Consider the following 27,566-nt stretch of genomic DNA (forward strand, 5'->3'; position numbering starts at 1 on the left):
TACATGTGTATATCATAACTTGAAGTAAATGTTTTTCCTGGTTTCAAAGATATGTAAATTTCAGGACATGCTTATGTCAAAAAGGGACAACTTACTGAAAATTCAACATCTTTATCTATCTTTCTTTCTTTCTGTCTGTCTATCCCCTCCAAACTAAGTTTGGTTACGGTGTAATAAGAGAAGCATCCTAGATATGAAGACAACACAAAAACGGAAAATCGTACAGCAAAGCAAAGTATAAAAATTTGACTGTATCAAAACAAAGTTTATGTCATTTAGGAGCTGATATAAATCAAATTGGGTATCAAAATCCATAATGTCTAACACTTTGAACCTTCACTGATATATCTAACCAGATTTATCATGTTTCCATGAAAACATAAAAACACATAAAACACTGTGTTGTACTCAAATATTTATTTTTACTACAAAAACTTCATATTCACATCAATTGAATCTACACATTTTTCAACATCTGTATCAACTATAGCAAGTTTTCTCTGTACATCAAGGAAAACATGAACTTTGATTTCATGATAATAAACCCAGTTATTATAACTTAATTTGTTCTTAATCCAGACAGAAATATATTTAAGCATGTGTAATTGTCCTGCTTTTGAATTTAGAACTTAGTACATTAAAGAGATATTCATAATTAAGCAAGCAAATTAATTGTTAAGAATATATCTTACACCATGTTTACATCAATATTGTACTTTGAAAAACATATTTTACCAAACCCTTGAAATTTGTAACTTATACAAGTAACATATATGCCTAACTTGGTTTGAAATAGTTTCTGCTTTTAACTTTTTAAATGTTATTAAATTATATTCTTTCCAACTGTGCATGATACAGTTCTGATGAATTTGTTCACAATTCTGCCATCTTAACATCAGTATCTGCATGTACATCAATACATTTTCCATCTTTAATATGTTGTATCACTCAGAAATCAATTAACTACACAGTCTGTTGAAAAAAAAGCCAAGAAAACTATGGTAAATCTGCAAGTGAACACATAATGGTAAGATTAAAATCCAAGTCACATTTGTTATCATTTCAAGGACATTTCTTCTCAATGCAGTTTTTACCGCCTTCGTCATATTCTTGTTTAGAAATCCACATCTGCTGGAAGGATCCCTGAAATTTGATAGGTAAGAACAAAATAAAATTCTGTCGCATAGCAAGACATTAACTGACTTATGGGCCAGTATTTTCTATGGAGGCTCAGGTAAACTGCAACCAATATGTACAAACAAGCCACTTTAACTATTGCTTGAAGATCAAGATCAATTACAAAATTCATATTTCAAAATTTATACTCAATTATTTATATGTTAAACATTCAATGTAACCTTAAAATTGGACTTGAAATGATATAAGATGATGAAATCTTTTAGTAAGGTAACTTTATTACTTTGCATGGTCTTTTTAAAGTTAAACCAACTGTTCTGATCCTGATTTTTATTGTTACTCCTAAATTTTATCCCAAATGATTTGCAAACTAGCACTTATTATAAACTTGAGCTTCTGAATGGCTAGTTCAAATAATGATTCCATGATAACCTACAGTAACCTACAGTAAAACTCCATTACAACAATTCATTTCAAGTCTCAAGTTTACAACTGATAATATAATTTTGGTGGTTTTTCTCACTTAATTGGGAAAAGGCCTTAGCCTCTTGATATTCGGAAAAGTTATCACTAAAATTGCTAATTTGGGAAGTAAAAAATTTGGTTAAGTTTAGATTCTGTTATATATGTCGTACAAATCACTTACCAAGGAAGCAAGGATAGATCCACCAATCCAGCTGCTAAACCTTCTCTCTGATGACCCTGTTGCTGCAATCAACTTTAGTCTCATTGTCTGTAAGAAATGAGGCAAATTTTCTGTCTTGGTTTATTCAGAATTAGTTTTAGTTTGATTGAGTAGGAAGTTATAAGCTTATAGACACACTTTCTAACCCATTCCTGGAACCAACCAGTACGGAGCAATGAGTTAGTGTAAAGTTTCTTGCTCAAGGAAACAACGCCTTGCCTTGGTTTGAACCCATGCGGCTAGCTATCATTAGATTACTAGTCTTAAGTGTTAACCACTCTTAAATATTTTCATAATTATCTGTCTTATTCAATTTGTTCAGGTTTATAAACAACACTTAAATAGGTTAATCCAACACATATCTAGGTGAAAAAAACCCACATACATGCTGTCTATTTGACCATATTTATAGATACTGATTTTCACTATATGCAGTTTTTATTGCTACAAAATAACAGTTCTAAACTTAATGAAATATAAAAATTATGATATTATTGGAAAATGCTGTTAAATAATATAACAAACTCTTTAAACTTAAATACAGAACTCTACAGCACTTACAAAATCATATCTATTCCTTATAACATTGAATTCACTTGAATCATTTAACTGTTGTTATTGTCTTGCAGTTTATAGTATTGTATCATATATGGTTGGTACCCAAAGTGTATGGAACCTAGTGGTTAAGATGTTTTAACACAAAGATCATGTGTTCAAGCTCTATTGAGGCCTTGTGGTTATAAAACTTTTATTTGAGTTCTGTCTCAAATCTCAGGATTTCCATTGGTTCCATTGGTCAATATATATTCTGTGCTGGTCTAGGACAAATCAAATACTTGAGATCTGAGTTTGTGCTCATTAAATTTTTCTATAACCTTGGACCTAGGTGTGTCACAACCATCTTTCCTCATATATGGCACCAGTACTACTAAGTTCAATGAATGGCCGGCTTGAATGTGATTCCGGTAATATAAATTGCAAGAACTTGTTTCACAATAGGGCACTACTGAGTATGTTTAAAGTAAGTGTAAACATGATATATTTAGAAAACTTACTGAGGGTGTCTTATTACTGAGATCTCTGTTAAGCCTATCTGTGAAACCATTCAAGAGGGAATTACCACCTACTGTTATCACACTACTGTATAAACTCTGAAAAAAATAGGTTAAAATATTTACAGTGTGATAAAATATTACATAAAAGAGCCAAATAGGTTATTGGTCAAATAAACAAATACAAATTAACTACATGTAACATTATCTACTTTCTCAACACAAACGAGAAACAAGGAGTTAGTTAAAGTTACACTATGATCATGTTTTTCATTGTCAAGTTGAGCTGAATTGACTTTTTATTTCAAAATATTGACTGTTAAAATCCTATTTGACCAACAGCTTATATTGCAAAATGTTTATGATGAAATATAAATCTGCCTAAAATATAAAAAAAACTGCTCCACTTCTTTTTATAAACTGAATGTTACAGTTAATTCATATTTACAGAAATATTCTTGCGCCATGTGAGTCATTAAAATTTTTTTACATTGTATCATTTATGCGAAATTGAAAGGAAATATGGCAAAATGAAAACTTATTTTGACTTTGACCAGTTCACTCACTTTACACGTTTGGATGGGCATAATGTCACTTTAATAGATTCAATTTTAACAAACAAGAGCGATCAGTAATCACAATGTGTCGCCTCATGATGGCCAATTTCATGTTGGAACAAAGTTTGTGACAGACGGACAGACAGACAGACAGTGCACAACTAGACTTGGTACTGATCATTCCTGTAAAGTTTGGATAAAATTGCACCAGTAGTTTATGAGGAGTAGTCCGAACAAGCTTTTGCGTATCTGGCAACACACAGAAAAAAACACCTTTTTATCAAAGGACCATAACTCGGCCAAAAATCATTCAACCGGAAAACCCATGCAATATGCGCAAGGACTTGAGCTACAGACCAATCCTGTAAACTTTCATTGAAATTGCATTAGTGGTATAAGAGAAGTGGTCCGGACAAACTTTAAAAATAAAAATTATTAAAGGGCCATAACTCTTACAAAATCATTGAACAGGAAAATGCTGACAATATGCACAACTAGACTTGGTACTGATCATTCCTGTACAGTTTGGATGAAATTGCACCAGTAGTTTATGAGGAGTAGTCCGGACAAGCTTTTGTGTATTTGGCAACACACAGAAAAAAACACCTTTTTCTTGAAGGCTCATAACTCGGCCAAAATCATTCAACTAATAAAACCCATTTAATATGCCCAAGAACTTGAGTTACAGCTCAATCCTGTTAAGTTTCAAAGTAACTTTCAATGATATTGCATAAGTGGTATAAGAGTAGTCCGTACAATTCTTTTAAAAAATATATAAGGGCCAAAACTCTGACGAAAATCATTGAACCGGAAAATGCCAACAATATACAAAACTAGACTTGGTACTGATCATTCTTGTTAAGTTTGGTTGAAATTGCACCAGTAGTTTATGAGGAGTAGTCCGGACAAGCTTTTGTGTATCTGGCAACACACAGAAAAAAACACCTTTTTATCAAAGGGCCATAACTCGGCCAAAAATCATTCAACCGAAAAACCCATGCAATATGCGCAAGGACTTGAGCTACAGATCAATCCTGTAAAGTTTCATTGAAATTGCATTAGTGGTATAAGAGAAGTAGTCCGGACAAACTTTAAAATTAAAAATTATTAAAGGGCCATAACTCTGACAAAAATCATTGAACCGGAAAATGCTGACAATATGCACAACTAGACTTGGTACTGATCATTCCTGTAAAGTTTGGATGAAATTGCACTAGTAGTTTATGAGGAGTAGTCCGGACAAGTTTTGTGACGGACGGACGGACAGACAGACGACAGAGAAGTGATCCCTATATGTCGCCACTACTCCGTAGAGGCGACACAAAAAATGAGCTGGTGGGTCTATCCAAATTCACTTTCAGGTAATGCATCTACCAGAAAAGCAAGTCCAAACTACCAACCTTTCCCAATTTACCAGAATACAAGAAATAATTCACTGACTATCAAAATTGCAGAATGACATTTGTTTCTTTTTAGAAAAGTGAAGTTTACAAGATAATGGTATTCTATAATTTTGAATGCAATGTACCAAAACCTTCAGATACATGTATAACATTCTTTATATCACACATTTGTTGAAATTTCTTTCCATTTAACACAGTTACAGTGTCACTGCAGGGTGAAAACATCAAGGAGTAACTTACAGGTCTAATATCAATGTCACACATGCCCACACTGGTTGTGATCACATGACCCATACTCAACATAGAATTACTTGGAACATCCTGAAATATAACATATCAGTTTTACATTCAGTTTATAATGTTTTATATGCAAATTGAAGTATGTATAATATATCAAACAAATTCAAAGAATCATAATCTTCAAGATCAGGCCTTTTTGAAAGCCAATACATGAGCTATCTAGAGATAGGGCTCTTTAATATCAGGGGAGATTATTCAAATTAAATCCGCAAGATAGAATTTTCAGATTTAATCAATAATTCCATGCTTACACTTCATTCATCTTAATTAGCTTGTCACAGAATTGTAACTGTATTCAGTAAAACCTGTGCTAAATGCTGTGCCCTTACTGAAAAACTGCCACAAATATAATACTTAAAATAAATTAGTATACACCTTCATAAGCTTAATATGACATGAAGATTTTCCCTGCTGTAAATAAGGAACTGATAAAAGCCTGGTTTTTATGTTATTTATGTATGTATTTGCAAGAATATTCAAATGATTACAGTCTATATAGGGTTATCTATGATAATTGCTTGAAAACCATTCTCATGTTATAAAAAAATCTTTGTGATACTGATGTGTGTAGGTGTGGTAGTTTCAAATACTTCTTCATGATGTGGCTTGAAATCACAAGTGAAAAGAAAGTAATTGCACTAATTAATAGGTCCTCTGTCCTTAACCTTTTACCACATGAGCATATCGTGAAAAATGGCCTTTTTCATTTAAAAGCCTCCTGTTACAAGTTCAAAATGCTATGAAAAATGATTATCATTCAATACTGATGAAACTTGGCACAAATGTTGACTGGACCATAGCCTCTGTAACAGCATGCTCAATCTTAAATATTTTGTTACCATGGCAACAGAGTGACTTGCGTGAATTGCGAAAAAAATCACTATTTTGCATTGTTTTTCCCCATCAAAACTGATTTCAAAGTGCTGCAACTTCTCAATGGATTGAGATAGTGTAAAAGGCTTTTTAGTGTTTTTGTTACACATTACCTTAAGATTGACCTGAGGCCTTTTTTAGCCTGTCACATGTCCAAAATTTTCTTGGCGATGAGGGGGACTGCCACCCCCATTCAAATCCCCCAAACAGAAGGAGGCACATCCCGAAAAAGTGATCACTTTTTTAACAACATTCCTCAAACGAAAAACAGTGTTTGGGGCCTAAATAGGACATTTTTTTCACTGTTTCATGCCTCAAAAGGGGGGTGGGGTGCAAAAAGCCGTCAAAACACGTCTATATGAGGTAAAAGGTTAAAATACTTTATATACATTAATGAAATATCTGAAAATACACCATACCTTAATGTATGAAGGGTCAAACAACATTTCAGGTATCCGAATTCTTTCCTCACCAAAATCTCGGTGGAATCCATTGGGAAATTCATATTGTGTACAAGGCATGCTATCTGCTCCGCTGTAAAACAGATATTTAATGATTGACTAAAAAATAAAAACATTCAATTCACATTTTATCAGCAAGTCAAGCTATATTTTGCTTAGTTTGATGCTTTTGTAAGATTTTATGCCTGGGCACTGGCACTGGAAAGTATAAAGGTCATATGGCCACTTACAAATTTTGAAGGTGGAGGAAGACATTTGTTAACCATCATGTCTAGGCATTTGTGTAAAACAAACTGAATTTTCTTAAGCCAGCTGGATAACTCCATCTAATGACAGAATCGAAAGTACTTTGCAAAAAATCAAACCCACAGTGGTGAGGGGCAACTGATTCAAAGTCAGTCACATTAACCACTAGGTATTGGACACTTTTTTTTCTTTTTTTTTAAATTTTTCAGCAACATAGGTTGCCCATTGATTTTCCCCGTAATTGGTGCAGTGGGGTCGGAGAGCCATCCTCTAATGTACCTTACATTATTATTTCATGGCATATTTCATCATATTATATTTCAAACATTTAAATGACATTAAGCTCATTTTTTTCAATGTCAAGTTGAGTTTTATTGACTATAAATTTCAAGATTGACAATAATTATGGTGCAGGACAACAGTTGATATAAGAAAAAGTTTTGGATAAAATATATATCTGCCTAAAACATAAAGACTGCCCCATACTTTTATTAAATAGAATTTATTTCCAAAATATTCCTTGAGCCATACGAGTTACGGAATATATTGAAAAACTGAAACAAATCATGGCAAAAATGTAAGGTTATTTCGACTTACACCTGTTTATTCACTATTTCCCTTTGGATGGGCATAGCGTCACTATAACTAAATAGATACAATATTAATATGCTAATTTAATTATTAATAGCTAAAATGTTGTTTTTTTTTTAATTTTTAATTTTTAAAGTAGTCTATTGCTAAATTAACATTTTCCTTTATTCTTCGAATTATATATGCGAAAGAAGACAAAGTAAAGATAACCTCAATTTAAAACATAATACTAAAGATATTACTACACAGCAGCGTTGCATATACATGTATTTATTGAATTTAAAGCAACAAGTATGTGGAAAAGGCAAAAACAAGTTTGAGGTTAAAATTCATCTCATTCAGAGGAAAATGTTTTCATTTACCTGTGTAAGTCTTCACTAAAAAGAAAAAGAAAGGTGTAAACATGGAGGATTTACTTACAAATTATTGAAATTCTCTAAATATTAGTAAACTTCACTGATGGAAGGTCTGTCAGGAAAGTGGAGTGTCTTAATAATATTAATAATTAAACAACGGGTGTCTACTTCTTAATAATATATTAATAATTACACAGTCTCACTAACTTACTAAATTTTCAAACATTTCCCATGAGCGTTCAAATTTTTCATATTGAAACAGCTGTTTGGCACTGTATTTTTCAGTAGTTTAACTAGAAACTATTTGTTTCTTGAAAATTTCCAAAGAAGGCCTTATTTTGTTCAATCTGTTAAAGTATATGTACTGTTTTGCTAGCAATATAATATTATTTAGGATGATGTTTATATTAATATTCCCAAAACAGATATCAAAATTACTCCAATTAGTGAAATTTATATTATATTTTTCTTTGATATATGATTGTAATTGTTGCCAAAACTGTTTAATAATTTCACAATAAAACAAATTAAACAAAACAAATGTATTTAAGTTTCTGGCTCATGTTGGCAGAATTTACAGTCATTTTCTCTAATAATATTCATTTTTTTTGAGAAGATAGTTTGTGGCTAAAATTCTATAGTTGAATCTGTATTGAAACCAGATCAATTTTGCGTCTTTAAAAGTTTTGTTACTCTAAAAATATTACTATATATTAAATTGAAATTCAAGTTATTCATATCACCAAAACTTATTAATTCATTTTTCCATATAAGCATTGAATTTGGATATTCTTCCTTCTTTTTTTATCGTTCTATATATAGATATGTATCATTTTTTGATCTTTATTTATAATAGCGGTATTGGACACTTTTTCTTCTTGGTTTTTATCATCAATCCAATTGTATTTTCATCATGTCATATAGTTTACCTTTATAGTGTGTCTGGATATAACCAATACTTTTTTTTTCTGCAAGTAGCTTGAAACTTTTTCAGCATAAAATCACTTTGAGATAGATACAAACTTTATGGTTTGATGGAAAAAAAAGTTTATTTCTCTATCAATACTTAAAAGCACCAATGTCCCTAAATCTGGTACATGTACATTGATGACATATGGTAGATAGAAATGATATTTTCTCACCTTTCTTCAAATGGAACATCTGAAACCTGGAGAATTGAGGCAGCAAAGTCTTGTAAAACATCCTGAAACATAAAATTACAGAGGTGCATTTACTGCTTTTTTTATCTTACAACTTATTTACTTTCTACAACAAACATTTATATCAAATACTACATTTGTATTTGATCATTATTGCAATTAATATTGAGATTCTGCAATTAAGCAGCCAAGAGTATAGAGTCTGTCAACAAACTGTATCAGTAGCAGGCTGGTTTGGCTCTTTACCGGTATGCACATTAACATGCTGTTCTATTGCACTTTTTTCTTCCAAAATTTTTGATATATCTTATAAAGCACTTTAAAAATTAAAATATTAAACATGTTGTAAACAAAATAGTTTTGTAAGTTATAAGATCTCAACATTTATACATGTATGACCTTTTCACTGTAGAGATTTTTTTTTCTCTCTCTCTTTACTTTATTATTATTTGATTGTAAATACAAACCTTGACCATGTAGTTATGGAAGGATGTGGTCACTTCTGGTATATCTTTCTTCTTCCACTTGGCGGGCTGATTATCATTTACTGGTTCCTAAATGAACATAGATTTATATTTTACATAATGTAATGCTATATAAACATATGGACTGATGGGGTTACTGCATTGTTTATTTACCTTTCAAGTCCTATAAATACAATATTGTCTTGTGAGATTAACTTCTTGGGTATCATCAATCTCATTAAAATCATACCCTAACTGTTGCTCCAATATCCTTTGCTAGCAAAGAGGAACAGAGTGAAAATGATGATCTGATTTTAATGAGATTGGAATATCGTCAGAACAATATAGAATTATTACTATCATTAAACATCTGAACTGTTATTCCAGTTTCTTCTTATGTTCATTTCATAAAAAAATACTCTTATTATAGAAATGTGAAAATGGCCAATAAAAGTATGAAAATGGCCAACAAAAGCGTGAAAATCGCCAACAAAAAACCAACTGATTATTATATTTTGAAAATCTCGAAAAAGTGTGATCCCTCGAAAGCATTAATCATAACAAAATAACTTGAAAATTGTAGACTCCCTTTGAGTCTGTACATGAGGAATAATGAAAAAGTGCAACATATCTCATGCCCCCTAGCACCGGTTGAGCGGTTCTCAATTTTCAACACTTAATAGTGCTGGAGTACCAGAAGGACCAGAAAAATTTAACAACACTGAAGTACCAGATAAAGAAGAATTGTGCAAAATGGAAAAAAACTCATATATATTGTAGACTTTATTATGTTTATTACCTTTGATGCAATCATGTATGGTGGAACAACATCAACGTTTAATTCTTCCATGAGTTTCCTGCACTCCAAGCTGATGAAATCTCCTGCCAATGGAGATTTCACAATAGCTTGACCGAGGACATATCCATCATAGACAGGCACAGCTGTTGTATGTGTTGCCCCACTATCTAACACAAGACCTGTAGATCTTCCATTGGCAAAACTAACTGGTGTCAAGGATTTTTTATAAAGTATGAAAAATGGCACTTCAATATGTTTCCACTTAAACAGTGACTCAAAGTTATTTTTTTCAATTTTAACAGCTTACACTTATAGAGGAAGACCCAGAATGTCATAAACATACACTAAGGCAGAACTCTTTATAACAAAATTAGCTATTTAGATGAGAAAATGTTAAAACGATATATATAAAACATCCTTTATATAATGCAGAAAATATACCGTTAAAATCCGACTGACACTTAAAACCATATTTATTGATTTTCTATTGTTCTATGGATGACACAAAGGCAGAGTTTCTCATGCATACAGGAATTGTAATTCAGATTTTGCCACAATTAGGTTGCAGATTTTTAGGCTTATAAAACTCATTTTGGTTGTCAAAACACCAAAATAAGAATGAGAGTCGATATGAAACTGGTTTAATAAACAAATTGTGGCCATTTCTGCTTTTATGAAATTTATAAAGTGCACCTTTAAAAGTTCCTGTAATACAAGTATAAGCGACTAAGTTACTTTATTTTATAACATATCTTATGTCACTTCATTTCTCTGAGGCTCTACAGTAAGTAACTGCATTCAAAAAGAAAACAAAATAATATATTCAGCCCTTTGGTTTTAACTCTTAAGTTTCCTGTTGGCAACAGATTTGGGTCATGTGACCAGAGAAGAACAAGACCTGTGCTGTCAAATCATGGTCTGCAATGTTTGCTATTCAGTCAATAAATATTTTTGAAATTTCCCGAAAAACAATGAATGATTGTACTCAGTGAAAATTGGATGAAAATTGGATGAGTTCATTTACGATATTTAGTGCGGTCAGGGTTAATGATAAAGGATACGCTGATAAGACAGCATTTTTACACAAGAAGAAAGCAGGAATATTGTATTTCTCAAACATAAGTTCTGTAAGTCTTTCTCTTTTCCCACGAATATTCCACTGAAAAAAAAGATCATCATAAATATATCTATGTAACTGGAAATCAGAAATATATTTTTGTAAATGGGAATGGGTTTGTTGGAGTTCTACTACAGTAGAGTTTATAAATACAAAGCTACATACAAAACAAACTAAACATTACAGGTTGTACATTGTTTTCCAAAACTAGTTGCCCCTCTATCTATCAGTGTAAATAAAAAAAAACAAATGGAGGCAACTTGCGACCATACGATAATAAATGTCGTCATGATGGTAACAATAAGTAAAAGTCATAATGGACTTATTAAGACCATCTAGACCACTGGGCAAAATTTTTGTATTTTGATACTGAAACCCCTTTAACTTGAAATGGACTGTTCCAAATACATAGCAGGAGAAAACAATTTCACAAACTCAGCAGGTTAAGGATTAAAAACCTATGCCCTTGAAATACACTAACTTCTAGTACATGTATATATGGTATTTCACCCTAAAAAGGTTTCAAAGTTTTTTTACTTTTTGTTTGTGCATTATGCCTAAGAAACAACCTATAAATGGGATGTAATTTGTAATAAAAGCAGCAAAATGTAAACAGCATAGTATTTTGACTTCCATTAAAAATACTTATTCACTATAACTGTACTTATTGCCAAAAAGCAATAGATGAAAAAGATGGTTTTAGGTAATTTGCCAATAAGTTACCTTTTTGGATACTATGAAACTATATCAAAATTTAAAGACTTTTGAGAAATAAAAAAAGAAGCATTTCTGAGGCATAATGGGCCTTTAAAAATCTAGAGTTTACTTACAGATGCTTCTGACATCAATACAGGATGTTCCTGGGATTCTGACTGAATATGTCTCTTGTAGGTATAGTCTAACATCTGCTCAAACATTTCCCAGTTCTCAACTGTCAATACATAGATTAGATTGTCTTACTCAAAATCACGTATATATAATTTTAAAAATATCCTACCTAAAATACATGTAAATGTATATCTCATTTTAAAAGGAATTTATCTGGTATATCTAATTGTGAAGGCTAGAAGTGACTCAACTACTTTGAAAATCAAAGGTCTTCATCAAACTATCTGATTGTAAATGGAATATATGTAACATATAAATATTGTAAGTATGAATACATAAAATACAATATAAAAATTGAAATGATTGTAAGTCACTACTGATACAAAAAAATAATCAACATATTAGATTTTTTAAATAAATATACTTGTATATTGTAAATATGCAAAATATTAATTACTGTTAACAAAACAAGTAAGTGCAAACATATAAAAATATGTACAAAAAAAAAAACCCCCAAAAATTGTCTTTTTCTCAATAGGTCAATAACTTTATCAATTTTAAGAACTGTATATACAGTGTAACTTCCGAAAACTGAACACCCATGGGACTTGTCAAAAAGTTCGGATTTCAGAGGTTTCCGGAATTCAGAGGTTTATGATAATGTGGACAAGACTAAGCCACTTAATATCACTAAATGTCAAGGACGATGTGGCCATTACTGTAATATCATATCAGTTTGTAGAAATGTTGTTAATTGCATAAACCTACATATCGTCCGATGCTAGTTAATAAATTATTACATCAAATGCAATAAAATCCCTAAAGACGTTTGATGCACACATTGTCCAATTAATTCGTCATTTAATCCGCTAATAAGCACTTCAAATTAACTGACTGCCGTAAATTACTTTGATTTACCGTATCACTTCAAACATACCATTTCACAGTTTGTGATTTTAACGCGTGTCAAATTACACGATCACCGCTAATTAGTAAACAATCGACAGGGAGATAAAATCTTCCTGCGGGGTAAACATTCTCGATTTTCAATGTATTTCACACCTTTGGATTTTTCCGGTTTTTGGAGGTAAAACTGCATTGATTTGACACTAATTTTACGAAAATATCGTCCGGAATTCAGAATTTAGGAGTTCCGGAATTTAGAAGTATTATATTATTAGAAAATAGAAGGGAAAAATTGGGACCGAAAAAATTGTTCGGTTTTCAGAAGTTTCCGGATTTCAGAAGTTCCGGAATTTGGAAGTTACACTGTATTTTACTAGCTTTTATAGTATATCAGTGAAGTGAAGGTGCTGAATGATTTTGTTGCAAGCAGCTTTTAGAGATATTCTACAAAAAAAATTTAAACAAATTTCTTGAATGGCGGTTGTTTAAAAATTAAATGAAAAACTGAATAAAAATCACTAACAATTTAAGAAATATACCAGGGAAGACCCGTTGCTAATGTTGAGAGAACTTGTGGGTCAACCCTTTTGCCAAATATGTCATGTCATTGTATTGTAACTGTCTACATGTATGTATATGTCTTATTTTTGGCAATAAAATATGTTTAAATCAAAAGAAATATACTTTAGTAGTAAAGTGCAGTGATCTGACAACAGTCTCAAAATGATTGGTAAAATACAATAACACATACTCATGCCATCTTTAAGAAAGGTCTGTATTTCCATTCCTTTCCTGGGCACTCTAAGTGAGTTTGTATCAATACAATATTTCTTGCTAGCTTCTTTCTTAACCTCATCTGTCTCCATGGCAACCTCAGCTTCTTCAACCACTCCTATACTGGATGGAATTTCGGCCTATATAAAGTTAAAAGTATAAGCTAAATGAGAAAAATAGTAAAGTTGTTGCTGACGCATATTCTGACACCCTCTTAAAAAGCCATTTAAAGGTAAGATTTTTCCTTTATAGATTTTGTTGAATAATCACACAGGAGCTTGAAATTCTATCAATAATCGCTCTTAAAAAGTTCAATTAAAAAAAATCCATACCTATATACACAGATATATATACAACGGATAGGAAGCTCCGAAAATAGACGATAGTCAGATTCAGACCCACAAGCCTTTGCGCGCTTCGGTGATCCCAGCCTGCAGGGCTCTACAATTTTTTTTGGAATAGAGTTGTCCAGGACAACTGACCTAGCAAAATAGAGTTGTCCCAAAATTGACTACAAGTGTCCAAGTCTCGGTGTCCCAATGTTCAGTATGCGTAGTGTGTATATCCAAAGAAGAAGTAAACATTTTGTATTTCATTTAGTATAAAATAGAACATAAATAGTTTTAATTGTTCAGCACTCTTCCCAGGTACCTTTCAGCACTGTTCAAGTTCAATAGCCTGTGTAGGCCTATATGTTTTGTTTCAGTTTTATTTTTTTCCTGAATTTTTATCCTTGATCTTGAAAATTTAAGTCAAATTATTTTAAAATGAGTCTAGTTAGCCATTGCCTCCCTCAGTTTCCACATTTCACATTGGAATTGGTAAATATGAAAAAGACAGTCATTATTACCCGGTAGGGAAATATAAAATATGATAGTGAATTAGACTATTCAAATACTTACAAATCTCATCATTATTTATCTTAACATAAGTAACAAAAGATTTTTAATATGTCTAGTTGCTGCAGAGCTTTAAACTGATTAAAACTGCCTCACGATTTATATAAAAAATCGGCATCGCGAAAATATGTGACAAATGAAAATTTTTCTGTTTTCCTCATAAATTATACTATTTTGACTATTGTATGTTCGAATGCGTTCATAATAGATGCTTTTTGGATATTTTAATATTGTTTTCCACTTAGGAATTCATCAAAAAGCCTAAAACAAAAAATTCCAAATTTGCAATTCACGGCACAAATTACTGTCTGCTTGTGTCAATATATCAACTTCAAAGACCAAGTCTGTGACTTAATAATGTTTTTGACATGTCTATAATAATGTTGGACTTTGTCTTTAAGATTTTTATCAAACATTTAGTGTCTTATCTATTTTTATTGCCTGTGGCAATGTAAAATTAATCAGCGTAGCAACTGCTGAGATTGATTGCCTCAGGCGAAGATTACCGGCGCACCATGCTGTGAAGGGTCGTATTAATAAACATAATTTTACAGTTATCCAAGATTAGCATCTGTCAAAATTTGACTTGTCCAGGACTAACTTTCTGCTTATTGTCAGTTGTCCCAAGTGGTTTTAGAGTTGTCCCGGACGTCAGACTATAGGATTTGTAGAGCCCTGCGGCAGCTAGTCTCCAATTTTCGAACTCTCATTAAACTTCAACGATATTCGTGAATTATTGTTAACATTGCCAACATGGATTTTCATCGGAGAAATATTTGTGTGAAAAATGTGTATTGTATGTTTTAGAATGAATAACTTTTGCTTCTTATATAAGTAGAAAATGCTTCTTCTTTTTTGTTGATGTACCTCCCAGAATTCAATATGGCGGTATTTTGGCTACTTTTACCCAGGATGCATCAAATCTCGGAAAATCCCGCAACATATGATAACTTGTATAAACACAATCCCGCCATGACTTCTCCAGTTTCTTCTCCATAATATTAAGCTCCATGCTATATATAATATTTGTATCAAAGTTTGGGGATCTTTCTGTTGAAGATGTGTCAGAGTTAAATTGTATACATATACATGCACAGTGCGTTAACTGGAGAGCAGGTATTCGTTACCCGCACTCCAGAGCATGCCCATTGATTGGTTCATTTTGTCTGGGCTTTACATATTGTAACGACAGAGAAAGGGATAGCGATAGAAATATCATATTCTGATGCTCATTCATTGGATACTTTTTTCTGGGGTTTCATATTGTGACATCATGGAACGTGTTTTTATGTTTGACTATGATAAAAAAGAGAAAGAACACCAAAACACTCGGCAATCTGATTTATACTCGGGGGCGTAGCCCCCTCGTACAAATCAGATAGCCTCGTGTTTCGGTTGCTCTTTCTATTACATATCTATGTCTTTTTTATATAAAGGTATGGATTTTTTAAATCAGACTTTAAAACGATTATTGATAGAATTTCAAGCTCCTGTGAATAATCAAAAAGAAAGTTAGAAACACCACATATCAATTTCAAACTTTATCAAACTTTCATTTCCATACCTTAGGAGTATCTTCACCAGCATATCCAGCCCTGAATGACATGGAACCAACATCAAACACAAGTGCACCAACCTCATCTAAAAATTCAAAATTAAGCTTTCATTTTGTAATTCATACAAAGTAAATTTATTTCATTTATATTGAATTTACCCTTTAAACAAATATATTAATAACTTAATCTATAAATACAGTCTTTATGAAGTTCCAGAAGTTTATCAAAACATGATTGTAATTATAGTGGGCAACAATTAAACAATTAGGCCTAATTATGGAACGAATCCCGAGTGGGACGAATCGTTGACTCTAATTATCGTGCGCAGTTTGACCTCCGGTTTACCACATCTTTTTTAATTGCTTATAAAAATCTTATCAAAATGTTACTTTACCTCCACCATACACTCCCCCGCTCATTGTTTAAGATGGGTTTAAATATTCCAAAAACAAAGAAATTCACCGGCGAAAATAAACTTCCGGTTAAAAATGAAAGCAACGAACCGAAAGAAATCTTAAAAGCGAAAAGACCCGTCAAAGATTTTGGTGCAACGGAGACCGTGCTATCATTGCAAGTGTAACGTGCCATTTGTTTGTGAGGGTGAAACATACCTTAGACACCAAAGCTGCTTATATATTATGTGTGTTAATTCAATGCCTTGTTTAATCCATCGATCCATTCATTAACTACCAACTACTGCATGTTTATTATTTCTATTTACATATAATGTGTGTTCTTGTTCTAGCTTATAGTCCCTTTAATATGATCTATATCATCTATCTGTTTGTGCAATTTTTTTTCCTCAGTTTTAGTACAATTGTTTGTATACTTTTAATTGCTAATATATGCCGTATCATGTAAATGGTTTACAGGGGTTTTAAATTGTACAATTTTGTAGTTTTTTGCTTTTACGTAGTTGCAAGTGGGTATAAATTTGACATGTTCCTAGAGTAGTTAATAAATTGTTGCTATATAAATGCTTGACTTTTTTTTTCTCTATATAGTACTAGATATAACAACGTGTAATCTTCATCCAGCTAGTATATCGGTATAATTATAGTAAAATTTCTTACCTAAACTGTTTTGTTATCCTATATACATGTATTTTTGTTTACGTCTTCAAGTTTTATCTTCAAATTTTGTAAGTTTGCACATTATTGTGTATACATAGTTTTTGGGATGGTAATTTATCACCTGACAAATGTTATAACTATATTTTATTTTCCACCATGCTGTAGGCTTTTCAATATTCCGAAATGTTCATCAAAGAATGCAAATTAATTATTATGAAAATGCCTGAAACCAGAGCATGTAACTTTTTCTCTTTATATTAGTCAATAGAATGTAGATCACGTAAATGAAAGCAGATTATTTTGTTACAATAAGTCCGAGATACGATGGGATGAGCGTTTTCGTTTACTGGACAAATATCCATTATTTCGTTACCAAGGCAACCTGTAGTTACCTTTAAGGTCATCAGAATATAAACGCATTTGCAAAAAAGTCCAATAGGACTACTTTGACACAACTACATACTTGGCAAATATGTTTACCATAAGGATAGAAAACGATATGATATAGACAACCACACAATCTTTTCTATCTGACCTTGATCCGTGAAAATTCAGGAAAAATCGTGCTTATATATAATAGAAGTAAAGTCGGATTTCTGTAAACGAGTTTGCTTTTAAGTCAATTTCATTTATATTTTTATTTTATTTCTATCTTTTACTTAAAACAAGAACAATAACACAGGTATCATCGACAGCACTAACTCGGGATGTATGCATGGTATGGTAATAGTATATATAGGTACTGTGCTCATCTTAGTTCACCGTACTTATAACGCTTTGAAACAAGAAGGAAAACAAACAATGAACTTACGGCATTGAACAAAATGTTCATAAGCTGTAACATTTAGGTATTTTCTCCTGTATGACACAAGGAAACAACAACATCAGAATATGGGCCAGGCGTAGACCCTAATTCGGCCATTTGGAAAACTGTATATCATCATTTAAATTGCGGTAAATGGTGTTAACACTCTAGTCATTTCATGTTTCAGTTCAAATTACTAAATATTATATTGCTCAATTTTAAATATTAAACTGTATTTACTTTGAAACTCAAAAGTAGCTTTTTCAACAAACAAAAACTTGCAGAAAATAATGACTGTTTCAGACGTATGCACACATTTTAACGGACTCCTGTGGCTTTCTTTGCAGAGATGTGTAAAATGTTGTTTTATTTGACGTAAAAATCAACAGATTTAGAATATTTTGCACAAAACCTTTGTTGTTAAGGTGAATGGCTAAAATATGTCAATTTTGATCAATGTTAAATATGTCATTACTGAAAGAAGTGATGGCAAGAAATTATAGTAATGTTGACAATATAGTGTCTTCTTATCAGAGACTTTTAATACATACAACTCCATGTTCTTATAGACGTATGAATTCAAACTTTTTGAAAAGCTCTGCAGGGGGTAAAATCAAATTATGTCTATACAGTAACTTAGATATTAATTACTTTTTATTTCTTAAGAAATGGCTAACATGAATTTTACAACGCTTTAATAACGAAACCAGAGAATGTTACTTGCTTGTTACCCGAGGAAATTAGTGCTACTTATGAAATCTTTTGTCATAAAAGTAGCAAAATGTATACCATAAATAAAATGTTTTTGAAAAAAATAACATTCCTGGGGCATAATGGGCATTTAAGGCATGCAGTGTTCGATCCGACTGACAAGTTTTTTTAAGACAGGAAGCTCAGTAAGAGGCCAGGCTCCCTTTAAACAAGGCTTGAAATAGCCACTTGCATTTAAATTAGCCAGTTTTTTTGGTATGTTACTCTTTATGTCATTCAGAATCGTCCATGAGCCCTTGTTAGATATCGACATTGAAAGCTCCGATAATGTCTCCCAGATGGCACAAGAACATCATTTCTAAGTCTTGTCTTCAAATGTACCTTAAAATGGTAGGGTCGGGCTTATTGTTAGGTAGGGTAGGGTGACCCAGAGACCTAGATAACATCCATAGGTGACCCTAACAAAACAATTGTGTTTTAGGCCTAGATTTGTGTAGCATGCATCTGTTTATACTCATGTTTTTCACCAAAATTAAAAAAATAACCTTTCTGGCAAAATACATACTATTTTTTATTCTATTGCTAAATAATAACAAAGGTATTTACTATTAATATAATATTTATTGCAGCTGTATAAGGCATAAATTTCTTCTTTACAAATATATAAAATTCTAACAGAAATGTTCTGAAAATACACTTTCAATCATAAATTTATGTGCATAATTCAACCTACGAGTAGATTTATATAGGTATATCAAAATCCATATATACAGAATTAATGAAAAAAAAAAGTTTAAAAAAATCTATTCCTAAAAATATACAAATATGTGTACAAGTATTTACAAAAGGTTGAGATATGTATTTATTGTCAGAAGAAAATATCTACAGTCAGGCATGTATATGATGATACAAAATATGAAGACTTAAAAAGCCCTACTCCCTATCTTATAAAAAACATTCCAATTTAAATGTCATCCTCAATATATTTGTGTATCTAAAGTTATAAAATTGAACTCCAAATGTTTCTTTTTTTGTCCAGAGCCGAACTACAAAATCCTCCAAATGAAAAAAAGGAAAAACAAATAAAACAATTTTTTTTAGTGAAGAAAATTAAAGTTGTTAAATTGTTTTGTTTAAGATGTGGACTAAATAAAAATCCTACAATGGTGTTGATTGAAACTAAAAGAACTATATTGCATCAAACATATTGTCAAGTCAGCAAACGTAAGGAAACACAATATGAAAACAACACAAAATTATTGCCATTGAATTTGTTGTCATGATGATGATGAAAATATTGGTGTCATGATTAAGCAGTTGATGACAATAATTATGATGATAATTATGCATGCAATTGGTAAACCAAGATGAGGTAATTATCATAAAAGTGCAGTTGCTGATGATAATTATGGTTGATGATGATGATAATTATGGTTGGTGATGATGATAATTATGGTTGATGATGATGATAATTATGGTAGGTGATGATGATAATTATGGTTGATGATGATGATAATTATGGTTGATGATGATGATAATTATGATTGGTGATGATGATAATTATGGTTGGTGATGATGATAATTATGGTTGATGATGATGATAATTATGGTTGATGATGATGATAATTATGATTGGTGATGATGATAATTATGGTTGGTGATGATGATAATTATGGTTGATGATAATGATAATTATGGTTGATGATAATGATAATTATGGTTGGTGATAATGATAATTATGGTTGGTGATAATGATAATTATGGTTGGTGATGAACAATAAACGTGAATTTCTTAAAATCTGAGTGAACGTAAGCCAACAAAAAGACCAGTTCTAGAATAATTTCTAGTAATTTGATGGAATTTTAACAAATATTATCAGTATTTGTGCCTCATCATAAAATAAACCATTTGTTCCTAAATGCTATGAGAATAGCCTCATTCTGAGGGGGGAAAACACACATTGAACTTTACATTTAAAGTCTGTATAAGACAGTTTCATGGAAGCACTTACAGCATATAATTAATTCAACTCAACTTGACAATGAAACAATGAACATAATTTCACTTTAATATAACAGATCTATACAATTCTCAAAAGAGTCTGGTACATGAAAACCTTATCAACAGTGCTATGCCTCATTAATATCTTGTTCCATAATTTCAGAATACAAATCAGACATATATATGTAAAGACCAACTTAGAATTATGAGTGATAACTAATCATTTGTGTGATAACAGATAAAACATTACAAAATCTTTTCAATAAAATTCAAAAATAATGTATTTCACATTTCTGTATAACTTGTATAATAATAATATAGTTGTTCATTATAAAACCATTAACCCGCTGAATTCATATAATGAACTTGCCTTTTTTTTAAATTTGGAACAGTCCATTCATTCTTTAGGGATTTCAACATCAAAATGCAAAACTTAAGGTAACAACAGTATAGAGCCACTGGTCAGACTACATTGATGTACAGGCTGACCTGGCTCTATACTGGTGGTACTGGCTAATCACATTCAGTTCAAGAGAGTAATGGATTAGTTCAAACTATCATATTTAAATTTGCACTAAAACTACAACTTTTTTACTTTAAAATGAATGCTTGTTTGAAATTTTAAAAAAAATATATAATGAAACTTTTTGCATCCCTATTTCACTTCACAATAATTGATTTTCTCTTTCTATATAAATTGATGAATATGATACATGAGCAAAAGATGAAAAATCTTTATTGCAAATATGGAATGTCTTTCTTTTACAACATTCAGAAAATATCAGTAAAAATAGCTTTAGATCTCAGTCTAAGATACACTTAACAAATAAAAATATAAATGTGTTCTGCTTGATATGTATAACATTAACAACACTGAGTAACTCTGTAAGAAATATTTCCTCAATCAATCACATACTAAATCACAACAGTCTGCGTATCACAATACTGGAAATAGCGAGCACAAGTGTCAAGGTCATACTAGATATTACATCGCCAGCCCCATTACAGCCATCTTCTGAACAAATGCACCAGAAAAAGAATCCTGCATCTGCCTCAATGTATTTGCAATAATCTCCTGTAAAAGGTAAAACAGAAAATATGTCCATGAACAAGCCTTCCAAAAATATAATTTGAAAATATAATCTGTACAGCTACTCGAAACTCTAATTCTCCATGAAAACAGCGAAATAAAATATCTTTTACATTCTTGCTCTGCTAGTTCAATTTCCCGAGCTAACCGGTAGTTACTGTACGTCTTGCTTATTACACATATAGGCATATGTCCTTTTTATACATGTAAACAAGGCTATCTTTTCCAAATTTTATTGTACTTTCAAATTTTCAACATTGGATTGCATTCACATCCATTGAAACTAGATGAACCAATTGGAAATTAAGAAATGTTACATCGAAACAAAATATCGTCGAGATGACATTGCTAGTCACTGACACCTATGTGTTAAGTAATACATACAAAGTCAAAGTCTCATGCCAAACACTGGAATAATATATCTCAATAAATGTACTATTTTGCATTCTGGTGCCTTGTGTGTATTGACTACACAAGTGTTTATATATTCTGTCTCGTGCAAATAATAATTATTTTCTCACAAGCATATCAGTCTGAAAACTTCCGTGATTAAATCATTTGAAATCAGTCTTGCATTGTTTTAAACCAAATCATCACAGATATATGTGTGCTTCACCCATTTATAAAACCCATTCATCAGAAAGACTTTGCACAACTATAAAAAGTTTTGACTCTTCCGAATAAGTATTCAGCCAACTTCTGTAACTCTTCAAATTCAGTCTTGGACAACTGATAACCACTTAAAAAGTCTTCCAATCAAGTTGAAAAACTCTTCCATTACTAAGTCTTTAACAGTTAACTACTAGAAACACTGTTTTGGGTCTTTGACTTATACTACTGCAAGACTTCTTATTCAGCTCATACACTTTATCACTTGTCTAACACAGTTATGATATCACTTAAATTGTTACTCTTGCAGTTAAATTAATATTCTATAAATGACTAAGAAAACTTGTTTATCAAATTCCAAATCACCAAAAAAAAAAAAACCCAACAAGAAAATTTACCTTCTCCATCAGCTCTGATGCAGCCCCTGGTTACAGCCACCGATTCTGAAAACAAAGTTTAAAATCAATCTGAGTTACTTTAATAACTTACATATTAACACATAAAATACCATAGTTAGCATCGTTCAAGTCTTTAATTGTATTTCTTCAATATTAAATAATTACTGTTATTGTAGTAAGATGGCCATTAAATTCTTAAGGCTGCCTCCAGTACTTCCTTGCTAAAAGAGTTCAATGAGTTTCAAATAGCATACTTTTGGACTTTGGTATAATTTACTTTGTATTGTTTACAGTTTTTATTTTTGTTTCATTTATTTATTTTTACAATTCAAAGATACAAGAACCACATCTGGATTGAGGTACATTGTCAGAAAAACTACTTGCTTTCCTGGCATACACCATGGTTTATCAAAATAACATGTAGGTGCAAAATACTGACACAAGTGACCACCTTCACCAGGATGATTGTCACAAATCTAAAGTTTTGAAATGATCTCTCACAAATTAGCATAAAAAACCTGGCAATATTACTATTTAGCGAACAGGAGATGTTTAACATGTTGTCTCTACAAAAATTTAGGAATAAAATGAACATTCTAATAAATGATTAATCTCTGCAGCTATGTAGAACCTTTACAGCTTTGAAAAAGTGCAACTTGATGGGGTCCCTCGAGAATTTCTTTAATGACAACATGTTACCTCGATCTCAGAATGTTCCCTGCATTTGTCAACAGAAATCTTTACAAGAAAAGCAATATTACCTCTTGGGGCCCCAAGAATAAACCCAGCATCATTCAGATAGCTGACAGCTTTGCTCTTTAAACAATGGGTGTCCTTATCGTCACAACCATCAATATTGTCTGCCATTTCGTCACCATCATACGGGTCAGTACAAAACGGGGGAATAGAGCCGTCATCTTTCGATGCACACTGGTGACAATCTATACACAGCACTGTAGAAAAAAATATATATACAATTATCAAGCCTGTATCATAACAGCCTTAAATTTGAAAGTTAAAAGAAGAATCTGAGAACTGATGCCATTTTGGTTGAAACTTAAGTTTGAAGATATGCTATGATACGCGTCTTTCCTAAACACTATAAAACGTCATGTTTTAAGGGGTTAGTCAAACTATTTTGACATACAAAAGCTAGTTGAATCTGAGATATTTTTGTTCTGGGTCAGATATTGCTTATACACAAAAATGCACAATATCTAAATGTGCAGTACAATTTGTTGGAACTAAGTTCAGGGGTGTCAATGAATACTAATATATTATTGAATGAAACAGCCAATTCAATATTGATTCAAATTTTAAAATATTGATACAATTTAAAATCAAGCTATTTTTCTCTGCTTTGTGCAAATAATCTTTTTATTTTGTCTGGAAGAGAAGTCTTTTCTTTCAATGTTTATTGGCTAGCTTGAATCTTGAATTTAACTTTTATAGGTAAGTGAGAAAAGTAATAACAAGAAAAATATACATTATTTTAGTTTTTGCTATATAATGTTGTATTTATGATGACTGCAATGATCTTGTTTAATACATTGACAACAGTTTAATACACATGTTTATTTATAATGTTTTAATAGTTTCCATTGCAGTACTGGTTGGGGACCACCAAAACCGGACAACCACCAAACCTGGATGGCCCCGAAAATGCCTAATTTAGTATTTTCTTTGTTCAATGGTTGTCAGTCACTTTTACATCATGTTAAAAATCAAAAATAAAAACACCCTGGCAAGCTTTTTTCTGAAATAAATCTGGTCATGTACATATCTGTCCGGACACATGGTATTGTAGTGTAGACAATTTATGTAATTTTGATACCCTCCTTGTCAAGCCTCAGATATAAGTGTCAATACAATCAGAAATAAACAAACTAGTTTGTTAGTAAGGAGAAGAACCTAGCTGAACTGTGTCAAATTTTAATATCTCTAGGTTTAAAATTTTAAAATCTGTACGGAAAAATGTTCAAAACGTGTCCAGTTGATGGTCCCCGACCAGTAGCTATTTAATTACACATATTATTTATTTTTTGGCCCTCGTTATATTGTTTGTTTGATTGAATTTGGTTTTACGTCACAGTATAGGTCATATATGGCGACGTTCCAACTTAACTGGTGGAGTAAGACCTCACTTGTCCTTCTGTGCATTATTTCAGGTACGAAATACCTAAGTAGAACCACGGACATTCCATAAGCTAGCTGGCTCAATATATTGATACAAAATTTCCCATCATGATCAATGAAAACCTTAGTACTTAAATTCTTAATGTTTGTAACATCTCCAGGAATTGACCTTTTCGAAAACCTAGCTAAAAACCGTTTTCCGGTACGTTACGGATTTGGCTCTGGGGAATTACACCAAATGAAGTACATAACACAGATACATGATATTTCTATTTTTCTATCATTATTTTACCGTTTCAGGTGAAAATAACTGATGTCTTTGAAAATGATTAATATTCCTTCAATATCTATAGCAAATTTTTCAAAAAAATAAATTGTTTATAATGAAAATCAATAAAATTTAAACAGACGTAGTGGAATCTTTCGTGATAAATAAGGTTATTTTCTGCGTAAACTTGTGTATTTACTTTATTTTTTGTATGGAATTATTCATACGATGATATTTAAATTTTTTCTTATAAAGAAATAACTGTTTTATTTCAATTTAATTTAAAAAAGGCCGAAAACATCGAGTTCGCTATTACACTCCATTAGGCGAATTCCCCAGAGCTATGTACAGAAAGTACCGGAAAACGGCGTTTAGCTAGGTTTTCGAATTCGTGAAAAAGCGCAAAGATTACTCTTAAATCATTTGTTTAGTCCAATTAATTGCACCACATATCAAGATACTGTACTATTTTTAGTTAAGGTCAATATCTTCCCTGGCTGGAACAAAAATAGTTCAGAATTTAGCTTTAGCATGCCAAATATTATGACTTAACATTTGTTATGATTTTACACGGAACATTGGTCTACCTCAACATATTTAAAATTAATATATAAATATACAAATAACAACAAATTTTCCTGACATACACATATTACTTGTAAATCAATTTTGCTAAATCACTTTTGATGTTTTGCTCTACCTGTTTTAACCAGATTTTACCTGCACTTAAGAGGGAAATATATGTATTCAAACACATAATATATAACAAAAATAACGTGTTAAACCAGTGCCAACCATTAAAACATAATAAAACGTTGTTTTCAAGGAAGAACGTTAACGAAAACATCAAATTTCTGAGCAAAACATTTGAAAATGACTCACCTGTAAAAATTGCACCTGGACACTATACAGGTGTGAACTAAAACAATAACAAAGGCAAAATCGGTCGTAAAAGTATGAACTTGTAAAGTTAGAAACTATATATACCTGTATGACAAAGTGTTAAACATATCACAACCGTTAAAATCGTCTTCATCATCATTTTACTTCAAATTACTATAAAATTTTATAAATTTACGGAAATGACAGCGCCCTCTACTGTCCTTTAACACTTTTAGTTCAAAGGGTGACAATTGAGACTGCACTTCCGGTTTTACATGAGGCCCGTATCGTGTTAATTAATGTGTCTTAATAATTAAAAGGCTCCTGTTTAGAAAAATTAGACGACTTTTCTTTATATCAATAAATGAAGATTAAAACAATTAAACATAACTTATCACTAAACTACACATGTATATATATATTCGTTTGCTGAAAGACGAATCCGTTTCGTAGCTATTTAATTAGATCTATGTTAATAAAATAAATGTAATCTGCAGTATTTAAATCTAGGACACCAAGCATATCTTGCATTTTTAGGAATGTAGCTTAAAGTCACATTATCAGAAATGATTGACTGTTTTCTTTTCTTTCTGTAGAAATACAAAAGTGACTTTTTTATTGGACATTATCATGATGGTTTAAGAACTCATGCTATGCTTATCAACTGTGATAAATGTAAAATATTTGTGACAAAGATAGCAAAAATATAAACATTTTTTTATCTCTGTATTTGTATAATTATAATGCTGAGATGCAACAGAAGCTAATAATAGATAAGCTATATGGCCCAATATGTGTCTCTCTTTGGAAACTGCACGTAACAGGACATGTTTTAATATACATGTTAACCAATAACATGAACTATCTTACATGCATCTTACATGCTCTAAAATTGTTTTTATAACGTTATAAATGTATGTTTGCTCTTTCTAAAGAAATACAAACTATTCGTTTCTTAGGCATAATAAATGCGCCTTTAAAAAGCCCTTGAAAAAAAAGCAAATTTGAGGTTTAATGGGTCTACCAGCACCTTACAAGAAGTGTCTTAAGCTCTTTGATTACTTTCATCCGACAAATATAGATAAAAATAATTATCAAAAGATATATGTTCAGCGTAAATTTTATTGTATATAATGTACACATATTGCTATATTACAAAATAAAAAAAAATGATATGTACGAAATTATTCATGGAATAAATTGTAAAAGGAGTTAAATTTATATGATATATTCATGGTAAACAAAATAATTATCCATGATGACAGAATTAAAGCTACTCTTTCTAATTTATGTGATTATTTTAAGCGACAATACTTCAAATCTTCGCAAAACAAAACATATTAGTAATACAAACGAATAGCCCTTATTCTCTACAGATAAATTAAATTATTATTGCTCGAAAGAAAACTTCCTTGATTCTATGGAAAA

At 31.4% G+C, this 27,566-nt stretch overlaps 2 protein-coding genes across 3 annotated transcripts; both read right to left on the minus strand.

Moving 5' to 3' along the window:
• Positions 1-395: 395 nt before the first annotated feature.
• LOC132717024 (actin-like protein 6B) lies at positions 396-16,703 on the minus strand. Of its 2 annotated transcripts, XM_060700394.1 has the most exons (14): positions 16,559-16,703; positions 16,173-16,249; positions 13,687-13,849; positions 12,032-12,132; positions 11,146-11,243; positions 10,085-10,286; positions 9,289-9,375; positions 8,804-8,865; positions 7,668-7,682; positions 6,427-6,541; positions 5,075-5,155; positions 2,878-2,973; positions 1,784-1,870; positions 396-1,143 (listed from the first exon to the last, which is right to left on the minus strand). In XM_060700394.1, exons 1-14 carry the CDS (start codon positions 16,581-16,583, stop codon positions 1,063-1,065), a joined length of 1,290 nt encoding a protein of 429 aa, XP_060556377.1. In that variant the 5' UTR covers positions 16,584-16,703; the 3' UTR covers positions 396-1,062. The 2 variants fall into 2 exon arrangements, with proteins under 2 accessions (XP_060556377.1, XP_060556385.1); XM_060700402.1 differs by lacking the exon at positions 7,668-7,682.
• A 2,651-nt stretch (positions 16,704-19,354) lies between these two features.
• Positions 19,355-26,400, minus strand: LOC132717038 (uncharacterized). Its single transcript, XM_060700414.1, has 4 exons — positions 26,244-26,400; positions 23,614-23,805; positions 22,853-22,897; positions 19,355-21,830 (listed from the first exon to the last, which is right to left on the minus strand). The coding sequence occupies exons 1-4, from the start codon at positions 26,296-26,298 to the stop codon at positions 21,676-21,678; spliced, it is 447 nt and encodes a 148-aa protein (XP_060556397.1). The 5' UTR covers positions 26,299-26,400; the 3' UTR covers positions 19,355-21,675.
• Positions 26,401-27,566: the final 1,166 nt, after the last annotated feature.

This window comes from Ruditapes philippinarum, unplaced genomic scaffold (assembly GCF_026571515.1).
Source record: "Ruditapes philippinarum isolate M1 unplaced genomic scaffold, ASM2657151v2 ctg2667_1_1_1_1, whole genome shotgun sequence".
Lineage (NCBI taxonomy): Eukaryota > Metazoa > Mollusca > Bivalvia > Venerida > Veneridae > Ruditapes > Ruditapes philippinarum.